Source organism: Acartia tonsa, chromosome 3 (assembly GCF_053477335.1).
Source record: "Acartia tonsa isolate MP-2025a chromosome 3, ASM5347733v1, whole genome shotgun sequence".
In the NCBI taxonomy this organism is placed as follows: Eukaryota; Metazoa; Arthropoda; class Copepoda; order Calanoida; family Acartiidae; genus Acartia; species Acartia tonsa.
Genome location: NC_137262.1, coordinates 26,561,474 through 26,576,272, shown reverse-complemented (window position 1 = coordinate 26,576,272; position 14,799 = coordinate 26,561,474). Strand labels below are relative to the sequence as shown.

Here is a 14,799-nt window from a genome sequence, read left to right as displayed (position 1 = left end):
GTCCCCAAAGTTGTTAAGCGAACGAATAAGAAAACGTTATTTTATAACTTTGGGGACTAGTGTAATAAAAAGCCCAATATCCCCTCCCTCCATGACAATTATGTTTACATGTACTAACATAGGGAGTTTTTTTCGCAGGAATTTTCAATAAATCAAAAGAAGGAAATAAACATAAAAAAAAGTTATAGACAATTTTGTTTACATTTTAAATATTTGTTTATAGGATCATAATAGACACACATATAACTTGTAGGATAGTCCCATAAAATGTCAATTTATGGAATTATTCTTTTGTATTAAAACCGAATATTATCATGAAAAAGTTCGGGCACACATTGGATAATAATTTCCGTCAGTATAAAACTTAGAAATTTGCGTCATGGTGAAATTTATTACCTTATTTTTGTTTTAAATTTTAATTGAACTAAATATTAGTCTTACAAGTGTGATCACAGATGATTAAAATTAAAGTTATATATTATTTATATCCAGTTTTGTTTAGTCTTGTAATATCCTCTTTAATTTTTTTTAACTCTTATTTTTGACAACTTAATTGGAAATGATGATCTTTTTATTAATAAAACAATTCTATTTCATAAATACAATTAGAAAAAAATAAGTTGTGTTTATATAATATATATCTAGTTATTGTATAAAGTAGTGAGGTTTTTGTTTGTAGAGAAAGATCTCACTGACCGCTAAACCTCTTAAGTTCTCCAATATATTATAAGCTTTACACAGGGTCTCATGGTAGTTTTAAATTTAAGTCTAGGTATTGTTTTAGGCTATTTTTCTGTTAATCCCTACCCCGTCGAATAAAATATCTCGAGGTGCTAGGCGCGCAGCCGTTAAATTTTTATAAAAAGAATATGAATCAAATGATCAATTATATGAAAAAGTTGTTAAAAAGTAATTTTCTTTTTACTTTCAGAATAAAGTATTTTTATTAATGTGATTCAAGGAAAACAAATTGAGACTGGCTTAAGGTAAAATATATTTTTTAAACCTAATTTGATTATATGACATCTACCTATGAAATATATCCTATTATATTAAGTAGTAAGCTTTTTTGATCTGTTGCGAAGGATCTTGCCGCTGAACCGATATGGTTTTCCTGTACAGTGAAGCCTTTTTTTATGTCCAGGGAAGGTTTTTAACTATTTTTTCTTCAACTTTCTAATAAAAGATGACCTCCCTCCTTCCTCCAAAAAAAAATGTATGATCTTTTTAAATTGATCTTTAAATGGGGTATTCATGTCCAGTTTTTTGTTTAGGAATGAATATTTCTTACCCGAGGGAATAAATGATGGACCGATAGGTCATCATTTATTCACGAGGGTAAGAAATATTCATTCCTAAACAAAAAACTGGACAGAAATATCATTCTCATTTTAACAAAAACTCATTTTTATGCTAGTAAAATGTGGTTTAATTTTGGTTTTTAAATTTCATTTATTTCCCTGGTATAATTTTTCTTTCTTTTAGTAATTAATAAAAATTCTAAAATCTTCCCAAAAAAAATTAAAAATCTTCTAAAAATGACTACCTCCGGGAAATAAATGACTACCTCCGGGAAATAAATGAATATTTACATCCACTATTTAAGGGGTTGTTTATATGGGAATGATCTTTTCCACTCCTACCTTAAATACCTCTAGAGGTTGTAAGGGAGTTGCCGCTAGTAATATATTAAAGTACTTATTTTTAAATTAATACACATAGAGTGTTATTTGGTTTTAAGTGTTTTTTAAAACTAATATATTTATTTAGAAATATACAATATGAATATTTAATGATATAACTATAATTCCATATGTAAAGCAGCTACAATAAGCTAACATATTTAAAGAAATAAACTATAATACAAAAATGGTATACATATCAGTAGATTTGTCTGAGTGTCATACTAGTCCTAATTTATGGATTTCCCATCAAATTTAAAACAGTAGCCTTAGTTAATATTTTTACTGTCTCTAGTATGCCCAGACTCGAACCCGCAAGCAGGACCGTTATTAATTTACCTTGGACTAACTCGAAAATTCAGCTATTGACTTCAAATTTATCTTTATTATCTGTTGTTATGATAGACGAATGAAATTATTTTTACGAGCCAGCCATTAGGATCATTAGGATAATCTATTACAATGTAATGTTATGACTTCTAGAAAAAGATATGCAATCAAAGTATTATTTGTACGTGTTTATGCCTACAGTGGCCTTTGGCAACAAAACATTATTAGTTATTTATCGCATTGTCTGATAGACAGCTTTCCGTGGATAGAAAATTTTTAAAAATACATGATTAATTACAGTTTTTTTAATAACGAGAAGGCAAAGACTAGGCCTGACAAAACTGGTATTTATATAATGATTTTTATTTCATTATTCGTGGAAAATTGTCTTTAATACGATACAAAACTTGTTTTTTCAATTTGACTCACTTTAATCAATTTCGAAGCCATTGTGAAAAACTTATAGATATGTTCATTATTATTTTAATGCTGTGCACCGAACGAATTTGGTTCCATAAATCAAAATTAATGAAAATTTTTAACTTTATACATTTTTAATGATATGTTTGATTTTATTTATTTTCAGTTATTTATTTTCCTGGTTATTTTTATTAACCAAAATATCATTAATAATGAAATAAATTGCATACAATAAGGTTTATTCAGGAAGGGAGTGGATATTGGACTGTAAATTACATTCGTACCCAACGTTTTACTGTCAAGATATCTTATTCGTTGCCCAAGAAACTTGTTATTGTAATCTACAGAAGTTGTATTTTTTTCATCATTGGTGATGTATCTCAATTTATCGTCCATTGTCTTATCCCTTAAGATCCCTGGGTTTATTATACTCTTATTAATTATTCCAAATGTATACTTTTAACAAGGATGGCAATATAAATGAGTAGGAAAGCTCAGAAACTAGTGGTATGCACAGTTTTATATAGTGCAATCATAAAAAGTTTGACGTAACCTAAATACATCACATAGCACTCTTAGTCAGACACAATGACAACGTGAGTTATAGAGTTTATCTCAAATAACAACAAATTAAGTTTATTTTTTTCTTACAGAAGTCAAAGTGCAACTTGAGTTGAATAGAATATGACGTCTATCTGAAATAGTAGCCAAGAAAGTTATACGTATTTCCACGTTTTTGGTACACTGATATTTTAGAGAATCCTCGCAGGGTTTATTTTACCTAACATAAACTCTATATAAACTCTATTATATATTGCAGAAATTTCAAATTTTGAACATCAATTAGATTTTTTATGACCTCAAATGATCAACCAAATGATTTATGTCTGGGTCAATAAATTGTTGCCGTGCCTTACTTCAATTATTTAGTTCTGTGCTTAGATAATTATTTTAGTAATAAATATTTTAATAATATGACCCAAGTAAACCGTTACAAAAATATTCATTTGTTGTTAAAAAATGTACTATTGTTATTCATCTATAGGATGGGGACGTTTTTTCGCCACCTTGGCTTATGCTTGTGGAAAAGCAGAAAACTTAGGTATGAGTTAATTTTTTGGGCGGTTTCACACAATGTACCTTGTTAAGCACTGAAATGCCTCCATCCCAATTATCTTTTAATAAAATTAAATATAAGTGGAAGTTTTTTTGTTTGTTTGTTTATTACTTAAGGCCAGCTCAGGTTAGGTTAGGTTGTACTGGGTACTTGGTAGCCCCAACAGGTTAGGACCCCCCGAAGGTTATCAGAGTCATCAGTGCTTCTTATTTTATTTTGTAAATTATAAATGACTTATGTGCAGTATCTAAAAACCTTGCTTATTTAGGATAATATACCTGCTCCCTTCAGCCCTGATATGTATCCTCTGTATATTTAGATTTAGTGCCCGCCAACCAGTGACAACTCTGCTGCAATACCTGCTCCCTTCAGCCCTGATATGTATCCTCTATATATTTATATTTAGTGCCCGCCAACCATTGACAACTCTGCTGCAATACCTGCTTCCTTCAGCCCTGATATGTATCCTCTATATATTTATATTTAGTGCCCGCCAACCAGTGACAACTCTGCTGCAATACCTGCTCCCTTCAGCCCTAATAGGTATCCTCCTGCTGGTGAAACTGATGATGCCACCGTCAGAGTTCAAGACTTGCCAGTTCAGGGCGCGTACAGGTAAGAAGGGTGGTTTTCTAATATGTCCTAGTCCAGCACAAAACCTCTATCACTTATTTAGAAATAAATTTTTTTTTTTTGTTTTTTTATGTTTATTACTTTAGGTCAGGTTAGGATATGTTGGGTAATGGGTAACACACTTCAGGTATAAATTCACAATAAGGAACTTCAGGGAAAGCACCAATTGAAGTTTTGTATTAATTTAACAGAATAAAAATAGTATTTTTATTTCTTTATTCTTTCTTACAAATTTGTATAATTTATACTACCATTTATTTTAGCAGGAAATTTTTTTTGAGGGGGAGGGATTAATTTTTTAATGGGATTTTTGCCCCAAGGGTGTGATAGGGTTCCCCCCAACCCGATGTTTTGTTTTACTTTACAAAAAATTTTGGGGGGGATTTTTTTTCCTTTTTTTGGAGGTGGGTTGGGGGGATGCCCTTGGCCTTCCCCTAATAGCCTTAAACTTACACCAGACCAGTATATTCCCTGAAGAGTAAAACCCAATCGATTCAGCAGTTCCGAGATCTTAAGCCTCTAGGAGCATTTAATGTAAGGGTGAAATTAGACCTTTTACCCATTTCAATTTGAATTAAAAAAAATAGTTTTAATTGTGAGGGGGGGGGGGGTTATTGGAAGGGTAGAAATACCTTCCCTAAAAATATTTTAAAACCTTCCCTGGACCTAAAAGACGCTTCACTGTAAATAAGAAACTTATCGGTTCAGCGGTTTGCGAGATCCTTAGCTACAGACAATGAAGGCTTATAGATACAAATACAATAATTTTTGATACAACAGTTAGTTTAAGACAGGGCGAATGACGTCCAATAGTTGTGCTTCAACAACAAGCTATCAACACTGTAGAAACAAAATGAACACAAAAAGTTTTTGAATTTTGTTGAGTAAAAACTAGTCAAAGAGTAATTCTTTTTTTATACAGGGATCTTAAGGGAATCAGACTATGGGCGATAAGTTTATTTACATTCCAATGATGCAAATAAAATTAGACCTTCTGTTAATAAAGATATTGATCTAAAAGTTTGATACCGCTAGTTTGAAAACAACAAATCAAAATTAAATAATGAGTCAACAAAAAAGAAAATGTGGTTATAAAATTTTCGGTACCAGGATAATTTATTTTCCAATATCCCCTCCCTCCCTCCCTCTACATTTGTGTTGAATATGTGTAAATAAAGAAATATGGAGAAATATTGTCTATTTATTTCCTATTGTATGAAGTAGTAAGGTTTTTTTTTGTCTGTAGCTTAAGATTTTCATAACTATAGAACCAATTGAGTTCTCCATCCATGTTAGAATAGCTTTGCAATGGTCCGAGGCTATCAAATTATTTCATTGTTAGATTTAATTATTGGGTTGGTTTTAGGCTATCATGCTTTCCCTACCCCTTTGCAAAACCGCAAAACCGCTGGCAATGTAAATTTAGCTAAGTGATGCACTCCAGATATAAAGTAACTGTGGCAGTAATAATCAATTGCTTTTATTTCCGTTGACTTAACATTTAATATTCTGGGTCCCAGTCCTGGTTCGCTGTCAATATACAATTATCTGGGTCCCAGTGCTGGTTCAATGTCAATACACAATTTTCTAGGTCCTAGTGCTGGTCCGCTGTCAATATACAATTTTCTAGGTCCCAGTGCTGATCTTCTGTCAATATACAATTTGCTAAGTCCCAGTGCTGGGCTACTTTTAATATACAATTTTCTAGGTCCCAGTGCTGGTCCGCTGTCAATGCTGCAGTCATTTGGTTGTAATCTCAAGAATGATTGCCACGAAATGAAAGATTTTCAAGATATTCCCACATATCCTGGATCCAAGGTAGTATTGCCGTTTTAGTTAATAATATAACCATCCCAAAGTCCCAATATTTTTTCAATAGCGAAGCCACTCTATAATTCAAAATGTAACGGAATGGGGAAAACATGATTTTCTTGGCTCCTTTTAAAGATAGACTGTTGTCAACATTTCTATAATTATGTAGCATATCTAAGTAAAAGAAATACATTTTTATCTGCCTTTCCATATTTTGGTATTTTTTTATATCAATTTGTAGACAAAGGACAAGTAGCCTCTTTGCAGTATGAAAATTTGCTTCTGAAACTATAATTTAGGGTGATTGCTTTGAATTATTAACATTTACTCTGTATGTTTTATTTTTTTTCTGCTTTTTTCTTTACATTTTATAATATTTTTTTGTGCTTTGCTACTTATGAATGAGGTCATCTATGATTTTCTAAAATAAAAGTGTGTCTTAATTCAAAGGTTACAGAACAATTTTCTTTATTCTTTGAATTTAGGTGGATATGTTGGTGCAACATCTGGAGCCAGTCATCTACAACGACACTGTTCAACAGTTCAGCACCAACATCCCCAACATGCTCAAGCTTATCAATGGCACATCTGAAATCCTAAATGAAACTCTGATTATGACCAACTTTGTCAACAGGAACAGTACAGTGAGTGAGATGTTCTACAATGAGACTAAACTTATTGATACACTCAAGGATAAAGGATTTGATGATGCAAATGCTAATGGTCTGGCATTTTCAACTTTACGGATGGGAATGATTATTGGGGATCTTGCTGTCATTGATATTAAAAATAAGCTTCTAAATTGTTCCACAATTACATTCAAGCTGTTTTTACCCTCTGCAAGCAGAGATTTGATCAAAGAACTTCAGAAATATGTCTGTTCCTCTCCTAAGAATGCATCACTCTTTGTAGAAGCAATACAAAACAATACAAATTTCAATCTAGTATATGAACAGCTTCAATCTAAAAACATTGATGATACTTCAAAAATTGGTGCCTCTCTTCGAGATGGTCTTAATTTTGTGAATGAGCTGTCATTTATTATGAATGGAAATAAAACTACATCAGTAACAAGAAAGAAAAGGTTTATTCCTTTTGTTTATGAGATTGATGCTCTCACAGAGTCAATGAGAGATATAGGAAACACCTTAGAAATGATCCAAGACAAAATAGGAGATGACAGCATTATGTGTGCGTTGAAATCTTCCAATGCAAACATTCTTGAAAAAATGAAGGTCTGTAACATGTCCTATCTTATAGAACCATTTTCGAGCATGATTAAAGAACAAATGCCAATTTGGAAACCAGTACTTGAAGTAGTTGCTAGAGAGGAATCAGATAATTTTGATGGCCGCTGTAAAGTGGATGTGAACAGATATCATTATCTTGCAATGCAATCTTATATTTATGAGGAAATCCCCTTGAAATATGACTTGTCATCTATGTTCAATTGTAGCAAATCACGGAAAAGGCAAACAATAGCAAGCCTAGATTCAATGTTCAATGCATTAGATTATAATTATATATTAAATAATATTTACACATGGAGAAATGTTGAGTATAATTCAATGAATTGGACTCAGGATGTCCAGGACAGAATTGGTAGAATTACTGAACATGTGATAGAGATAGCATCAATGGCAGATGTAATAAAAGTTTTAACAGTAAACAGCACTGCTGTGATAAATGATCCAACACTATTAGATGGAATGATACTCAGTCAAGCTGCAGTTCTTGTTGAAAAGGTATCCTTGATATTAGATGATGCTGAATATTTTCTAAAGAATACTCAAATGTGGGATAACTTCACCAAAGTTTATGATACACTAGGTAAGTCTTCATATCTAAAATTAACACAAGAAGGAAAATTAGTTATTCTATTATAAAATTAAAAATCATTTTACTGAATTAAATTTTCATCTTCCTTCTTTATAATTATCAACATATTTTTAAATTTGAATTTTAAGGTTGATATTTCTGATATATCTAACATATTTTAGAGGTAATAAAAGAAGATTTACAATCCACAACTATGAGAGTGAAAGATTTTTCATCAAACTGGACAAACATTCAGAATTTTTTACAAAACCAAGCTAAAATTCCAATCAATTTATTAGATGAGCTATATGACTCAGTCTTTACTCTTGATGGTATCAAGTTGGCAGGTTCACTGTTCTATGATCAAAAACCTGATCTGTGCAATGCAACATATTTACAGAGATACTTACTGCTTAACAGGACATCAGTTACTAATGGAGTTACTTTTGAAAGCCTAAGTAATATGTTATGTGGTTCAATAGATATAATTCCAAGCTTGGCTGAAAATCTAAAGATGAAAGATATCTTACAAATAATTACAGAAGCCTCAAATTTTAGTCCAGAGAACTTTGGAAAAGTAAGTAATGTTACAAGTACAGAGTTGGAAGAAACAGTAGAAAGCATAGGACAATTCTCTGAAATCTATGATGAACTAGAAATTTCTATGAATAAATTGATTGATGCCCTAAACTTTACAAACATTAAAGAATCATTAAATGTTACCAAGCTTGATAAGAGTCATTTCCCAGCAATCATAAGTAACTTTTTGTGTGGTACAAATATAGAAAAAGCTCCTGAAATAAAGCACAAACCTTTAATACCTCTGAATACAACAGAAGAGAGCTTTGAATTGCTTGATAATGAATGTGCACCAATCTTTTCTGCTTTGTCCAAGAGTGCATCAGGAACTGTGGTGTGGAGGTATCTCCATCCTATTCTAATGGGTAATATTTACTTGGTTCCAGATAATGGTATGGTGAAACAGATTATGAAAGTTGCACAACGGTTCTTTGATAAAGTAGAAGGTTTTAGGTCAAGAGTGTTGAATATTTCAGAACAATACAAACATCTTCAAAACTTAGAATCATACAGAAACCAGTCTATTGTTATAACAAATCTGACACATTCCTATTTTTTCAGTGATTTTATTAAATCCAAGGCAGGTTTATACTACAATATTGAAGGTGCACAACCAGTAAACCTTACTTACTATTTGGAATCATTACTGAATATTGATGATATGATGGGTTTAGCTAGCAATGCTTTGTCTGCTTTAAAATGTATGAATAATGATAGATTCAAGCTTTTTCCAAATGAAAGAGAAGCTCTGAAACAAGCAATGAACAACACAAAAGCAAACTTTTTAGCTATTGCTAACTTTGGATCTGGCCAAAATGAAAGCAGAGTTAAAAGATCTGCTAATGAAAAGCTACCCAAGCATATTGAGTATAAGATCAGAATGAGCTATGACAGTGTGCCAATTACATCTGCACTCAAGGAGAGATTGTGGGTGCCTGGACCAGAAGGTGATTTCTTCTATAACATGAGATATTTCTGGGGTTTTACTCAAATTCAAGATTTAATTGATAATGCAATAATTGAACTGCAATCTGGAAGTAAACCTAATGACATAGTTCAACTTCAACAATTTCCATATCCTTGCTTCATGAGGGATAACTTTCTTAGTGGATTATACACAGCTCAAATACTGCAGGTTGGACTGATTTTTGGATTCTCTATTCTTGTATCAACATTTGTTAGAGAGTTTATTTGGGAGAGAGAATCCAAGAATGGCCAACTATTGGAAGTTATGGGAATGAAATTTACAACTGTGTGGATCTCAAACTTCCTCATCATGCTTCAAGTTTTTAATATCAACAGTTTGATTCTCTCTCTGCTTCTGTACTTTGGAGGATTGCTACCTAGAACAGAGTTTGGAATAACATATCTTACACTTTTTGTGTTTTCTTTATCCTGCATGTCATTCATATTCATGATGACAGTTCTGTTAACTAAACCATCATCTGGTTCTGTTGTATCATTCCTACTTTTCATAGTATTTCTACTACCTTTCATATTTATCATATCAATGAATGAAGATGTTGATGATGCAATTAAAGTAGTAAGTGGTATGTTCTTAAGCTCATCATTTGGATTTACTTTTCTGTATATAACAAGATATGAACAGCAGCAGCAAGGTCTTCAATGGAACTATGTTACAGAATCTCCAATAGATGATGATTCCTTCAGTTATCTACACTTTTTACTTTTGATGTTAGCAGACACTCTTCTATATTTGTTTATTGGTGTAGTCATCACTAAGATGTCAAGAATTGATGGCTCTTGGACAAGTAGTAAGAAAAAGAGTGACATATCAAGTACTTTAGAAGATGAAATCATAGAGGGTATTGTTGTAAAATCTCTCAAGAAAGAGTTTAAAATGGGTAAAAAGACTAGAATAGCAGTGGCTGACCTTAGCATTAGCTTCAAAAAAGGCGAAATAACAGGTTTACTGGGACATAATGGAGCTGGCAAAAGTACAACTATGTCAATGCTTATTGGAATGGTAGAACCAGATAGAGGTGTTATAATTTATGATGGTAAAAAGTTTGATTGTCTCATGGATACTCACAGAAGTATGGTTGGCTATTGTTCTCAACATGGAATTTTATATGATAATATGACTATTGAAGAGCATCTTCATCTCTATGCTACGCTCAAATCTTCTGAAAATTCAAAGGTAAAAGAATATATCAACACATTGATTACAAAAATGGATTTAGAAGATAAAAGAGATTTTAAGGCAAAGAATCTCTCAGAAGGATTAAAAAGAAGGTTAGCTATATGCATTGCATTTTCTGGAAAAGATTCTTGTGTAATAATACTTGATGAACCAACAGCAGGGGTAGATTCGTTAGCAAGGAGAAAGATCTGGGAGTTTATTACTGATAATAAGGAAAACAAGACAATCATTATATCAACACATCACATGGATGAGGCAGAAATCTTGTGTGATAACATTGCTATAATGCACAGAGGATCTATTTTGTCAATGGACAGTACAATGCAACTTAAAGAAAAGTATGGCCATTCTTTACAATTGAATATTAGTCAGGGATTGTCATCAGAAGCACCAACCAAAGTAACTTCAGTGTGCTCATCAAGACTTTCAATGGAGACTCCTCAGTCACCAGGTTCTGACGCACTTGACTTTCATGTCACAAGAATTGTCCCAGCTGCTAGAAAACTAACACATTCAGCACACAGAAGATCATATGCATTACCAGTTGAGGAATCAACAGGATTTACATCATACCAAGAACTATTTGCTTTATTAGAAAATGAGAAAGAATTTCTTGATATTAACACTTTTTCTATTGCATCTGCCAACCTAGAAGATGTGTTTCTCAGTCTTACTGATGATGCTGATAGCATGTCTGAAGAAAATATAAAAACCAATGATGCTCAAAAGAGAAATCAGATAGCTGACATAAACAAAGAAAGTGATGCAGGAAGTCTAAATGGGTTAGAATCAGATTTTGTTTTTAATGATAAAACAGAAACTAGTACAGTTAGAGCTTTGATGGCATTAGTTACAAAGAGAGCTAAAAGATTCTTGAAAGACAGACGAATGTTGATGACTTCTCTTTTACTGCCAGTGTTAATGCTGACACTATCAATGGTGCTAGGCATAGTCAGACCAAAAACAACACTACCAACTTTATTGTTAACACCTTCAATGTATGGACCAGAATCTTATTCATTCTTGACAAATCTAAATAGCTCAAATTCCAAAGCTTTTATTGTTTCCCCGGGCATAGGAACAACATGCACGACTAACTTTTCAAGTGCAAGTAAATATGTTTCATGTAATAATTATGTGAATCAGGAACATGAATATAACGTCAAAAGCTCATGTGAATGCAAATCAAACAACTGGGATTGCTCTAAAAAAGAAAGTTTGGTTTTGAAACAAAGTTTAAGAAATACTACGGATGTGGTGAACTTTCTTTCTGATGAAGTTACTCCAAACAGATGGATTCTTGATACACACTATGATCTTGTAAAGCATCAGTATGGTGGTTGGCATATATTGAATGACACACAAAAGATTGTTTATTTCAATAATAAAGGATTTCATTCTTCAGCTGCTTATCTAAATGCAATGTATAATGCCAGACTCAGATCCAGAATAAGCCAAACATCAGATCCAAGAGATTATGGAATTACTGCTTATTCTGAACCAATCAAATTGACTAAATCAGATATTTTACGACAATCTATTCTACAGTATGTAGCTGATTATACTTTGGCATTGTTTATGCTTGCCTCTATTTCATTTGTACCATCATCAACTATTATCTACTTAATAGAAGAAAGGTTAAATGAAGAAAGACTTGTACTGCAGTCCTTTAAAGTTGGACCAATTTTGTATACTATGGCATCTTTTATCTGGGACTTTATAATCAGCTCGATATTTACAATAATAGCTGGTATTATCATATTTATTTTCAACATAAATGCATTTACTGCTGGCCTAAATCTTATTGCAACACTGTTACTTATTCTGATGTATTGTCTAACTATTTCAACATTCTCTTATCTTCTACAGAGGATGTTTGGAGAGCCAAGCTATGGTCAGGTTGTAATTTTTACCTGTTGCATATTCATTGGTGTGGTAACCCTGATGGTGATGTTGTTAACCTTCATGTACTGGTGGATTAGAGCTATGATTGATGCAAGGAAGGTTCTGGTCACTGCACTGCTTATTTTACCTCCCTATGCTTTAGGTAAGTTTTTTTTTCTAATTTTCATATTTCATATTACATATCTGAATACTTTTTAAAATTACAATTTATAATCTAGGAGGAGGGCTACTTGACCTAGTAACAAACCAATTGACCAATGATCTTATGAATGAATATACAAACCAATCCAATGATGATACTAATCCTTTCACTTGGAACTTGATTGGAAAAAATTTAACTTTTATGGCAGCAGAAATAATTCTGTTCTTGCTGATAACAGTTGTATATGAAATAATTACTCAAGAATCTACAAGTCAGGACTCAACCCTCAAAGAAATATTGAAAATAAAATCAGTTTCAAAAGAGTATACACAAGGTTTTACAAAACACACAGCAGTTTCTGATGTTGATATAAATGTACAGAGAGGAGAATGCTTTGGCCTCATTGGATTAAATGGGGCTGGCAAAAGTACAATATTCAAAATGATAACAGGAAGTCTACAGCCAACATATGGAAATATAGTATTTGGATGTGAAAGAATAGGATACTGCCCACAATCAAATAGCCTTGATGAACATCTTTCTGTAAACTCTCATCTAGATATATATGCTCAAATAGCTGGTTATGATAGCACAGAAGCTAAAGCAGTAACTACCTACTTGATGAAAGAGTTTGCTTTAGAACAGTACAGAGGTGTGCCATGTGGCAATCTGAGTGGAGGCAACAAGCGTAAAGTTTGTACTGCTACAGCAATGCTTGGGAGGCCAGACCTGATCCTGTTGGATGAACCAACCAGTGGAATGGATCCTGCCACTAGGCGTATTGTCTGGAAGATGATTGGCTCTTGTGCAAAGAGAGGTAGAATATTTATTAACTCTTATCCACTTACAGTTTATTTTAAAATAACCAGTGATTACATCCCTCTAGGAGCACTTGAACTAGGGTTAGATTTTGACTGCTCAATTTTTTGTTTTTTAGATTTTAAAAATAAAAAATCTGAGGTAATTTTTTTTGGGGGGGGATATTTTCTTTCTTGGGTGGTTGGGGGTGTCCCACTCCCTAAGAAATAGCTTAAAACCATCAAAGGATTAGTAGATATATTCCCTGTAAAGAAGAGCCCAATTATTCGGTGGTTACTGTGAGAGCTTCAGAGAGACGGACATACAGACAACATTCTATGTTACAATATAATCCCAAAATTTAAACAGTTTTATAAACATTTACATGTCTTCAGGAGATGTTTGCTCAGTTGTTAGGTATATTAAGTCTGAACATATAAAAAAAAACTTACAGGGTCATTTAGTCATTGTCATAATTCTTCATTAGAATAACTTCATTTCTTACTTTAGGCCAATCACTTGTTCTAACATCACACAGCCTGGTGGAGTGTGATATTCTGTGTGACCAAATAGCCATCATGGTCAAGGGTCAGATACTCTGCAAAGAATCTCCAGGTGCCCTTCGGGACATGTACGGCAGTGGTTACAAAATCAACCTTAAAATTGGAGCTGACTCATCAGAACAAAAAGTGAATGATTATGTAACAGAAAGCTTTGCCAACACTAAGTTTATAGAACATAAATACAGTTGGCTTAAATACAGGGTTGGGGGAAAAATTTCCTCAATCCTAACCTTGCTGGACATTGCCAAGACTCAGGGACTTGTGGAGAGTTTTACTATTGATGTAGCATCTTTAGAAGATATTTTCCTGCAGATTACTCAAAACCAGGAAGGGGATGCTTAATTTTGTTTGCTTATCAGAAAATTAGACCTTCATACCAGGGTTTCTAAAAGGAGATTTTTGGAAGGGAGGAGAGGTTGTAATTACTCTCGAGATACTAAAGCTACCTACCCCAAAAAATTCTTTTAATACTTTCAGGGAGCTATGAAAATCCTTTATAAAAGTTAAATTAAAACTTTTCATTATACTAATTTCATGCATAGGATTAAGTATTCCTTTACTGATCAGGAAGTTGATGAAATAAGCAAGGATGAGCCTATTGCAGAGGTGGGTGATAATGGTGACGTTGAGACAGGTGCCATAAACTTTAGAGATGTTGAGATAGATGGTGCAGATGTCCCTGAGGCTGCTATGTATGCTCCACCACCAGAAAATCCAAATGCAACACGATTATAAAGTAATTATATTCTGTTTTTATTGTAATATCTTGTAACTCCGTGCAATACCATGTTTATTTTTCTACTTAAATTTTGAATTTAAATTAAAACCCAAGATAT

The 14,799-nt window shown here is 32.8% G+C and overlaps 1 protein-coding gene across 2 annotated transcripts; it reads left to right on the top strand.

The window, feature by feature from the left end:
• The first annotated feature begins 929 nt into the window (after positions 1-929).
• LOC145313745 (phospholipid-transporting ATPase ABCA1-like) lies at positions 930-14,502 on the top strand. Of its 2 annotated transcripts, XM_080153313.1 has the most exons (9): positions 930-986; positions 3,478-3,534; positions 3,875-3,930; positions 4,093-4,164; positions 5,891-6,000; positions 6,480-7,824; positions 7,995-12,602; positions 12,679-13,419; positions 13,911-14,502. In XM_080153313.1, exons 2-9 carry the CDS (start codon positions 3,479-3,481, stop codon positions 14,303-14,305), a joined length of 7,383 nt encoding a protein of 2,460 aa, XP_080009439.1. In that variant the 5' UTR covers positions 930-986; position 3,478; the 3' UTR covers positions 14,306-14,502. The 2 variants fall into 2 exon arrangements, with proteins under 2 accessions (XP_080009439.1, XP_080009440.1); XM_080153314.1 differs by lacking the exon at positions 3,875-3,930 and having other exon boundaries at positions 4,037-4,164.
• The last annotated feature ends 297 nt before the right edge of the window (positions 14,503-14,799 follow it).

Bases quoted from the DNA above. Each gene is read 5' to 3' on its own strand.
- LOC145313745 (XM_080153314.1), top strand. From the start codon at position 3,479: ATGGGGACGTTTTTTCGCCACCTTGGCTTATGCTTGTGGAAAAGCAGA. The intron at 3,535-4,036 runs GTATGAGTTAAT...ATTTATATTTAG, and splicing joins TGGAAAAGCAGAAAACTTAG to TGCCCGCCAACCAGTGACAA. The intron at 12,603-12,678 runs GTAAGTTTTTTT...TTTATAATCTAG, and splicing joins TTTACCTCCCTATGCTTTAG to GAGGAGGGCTACTTGACCTA.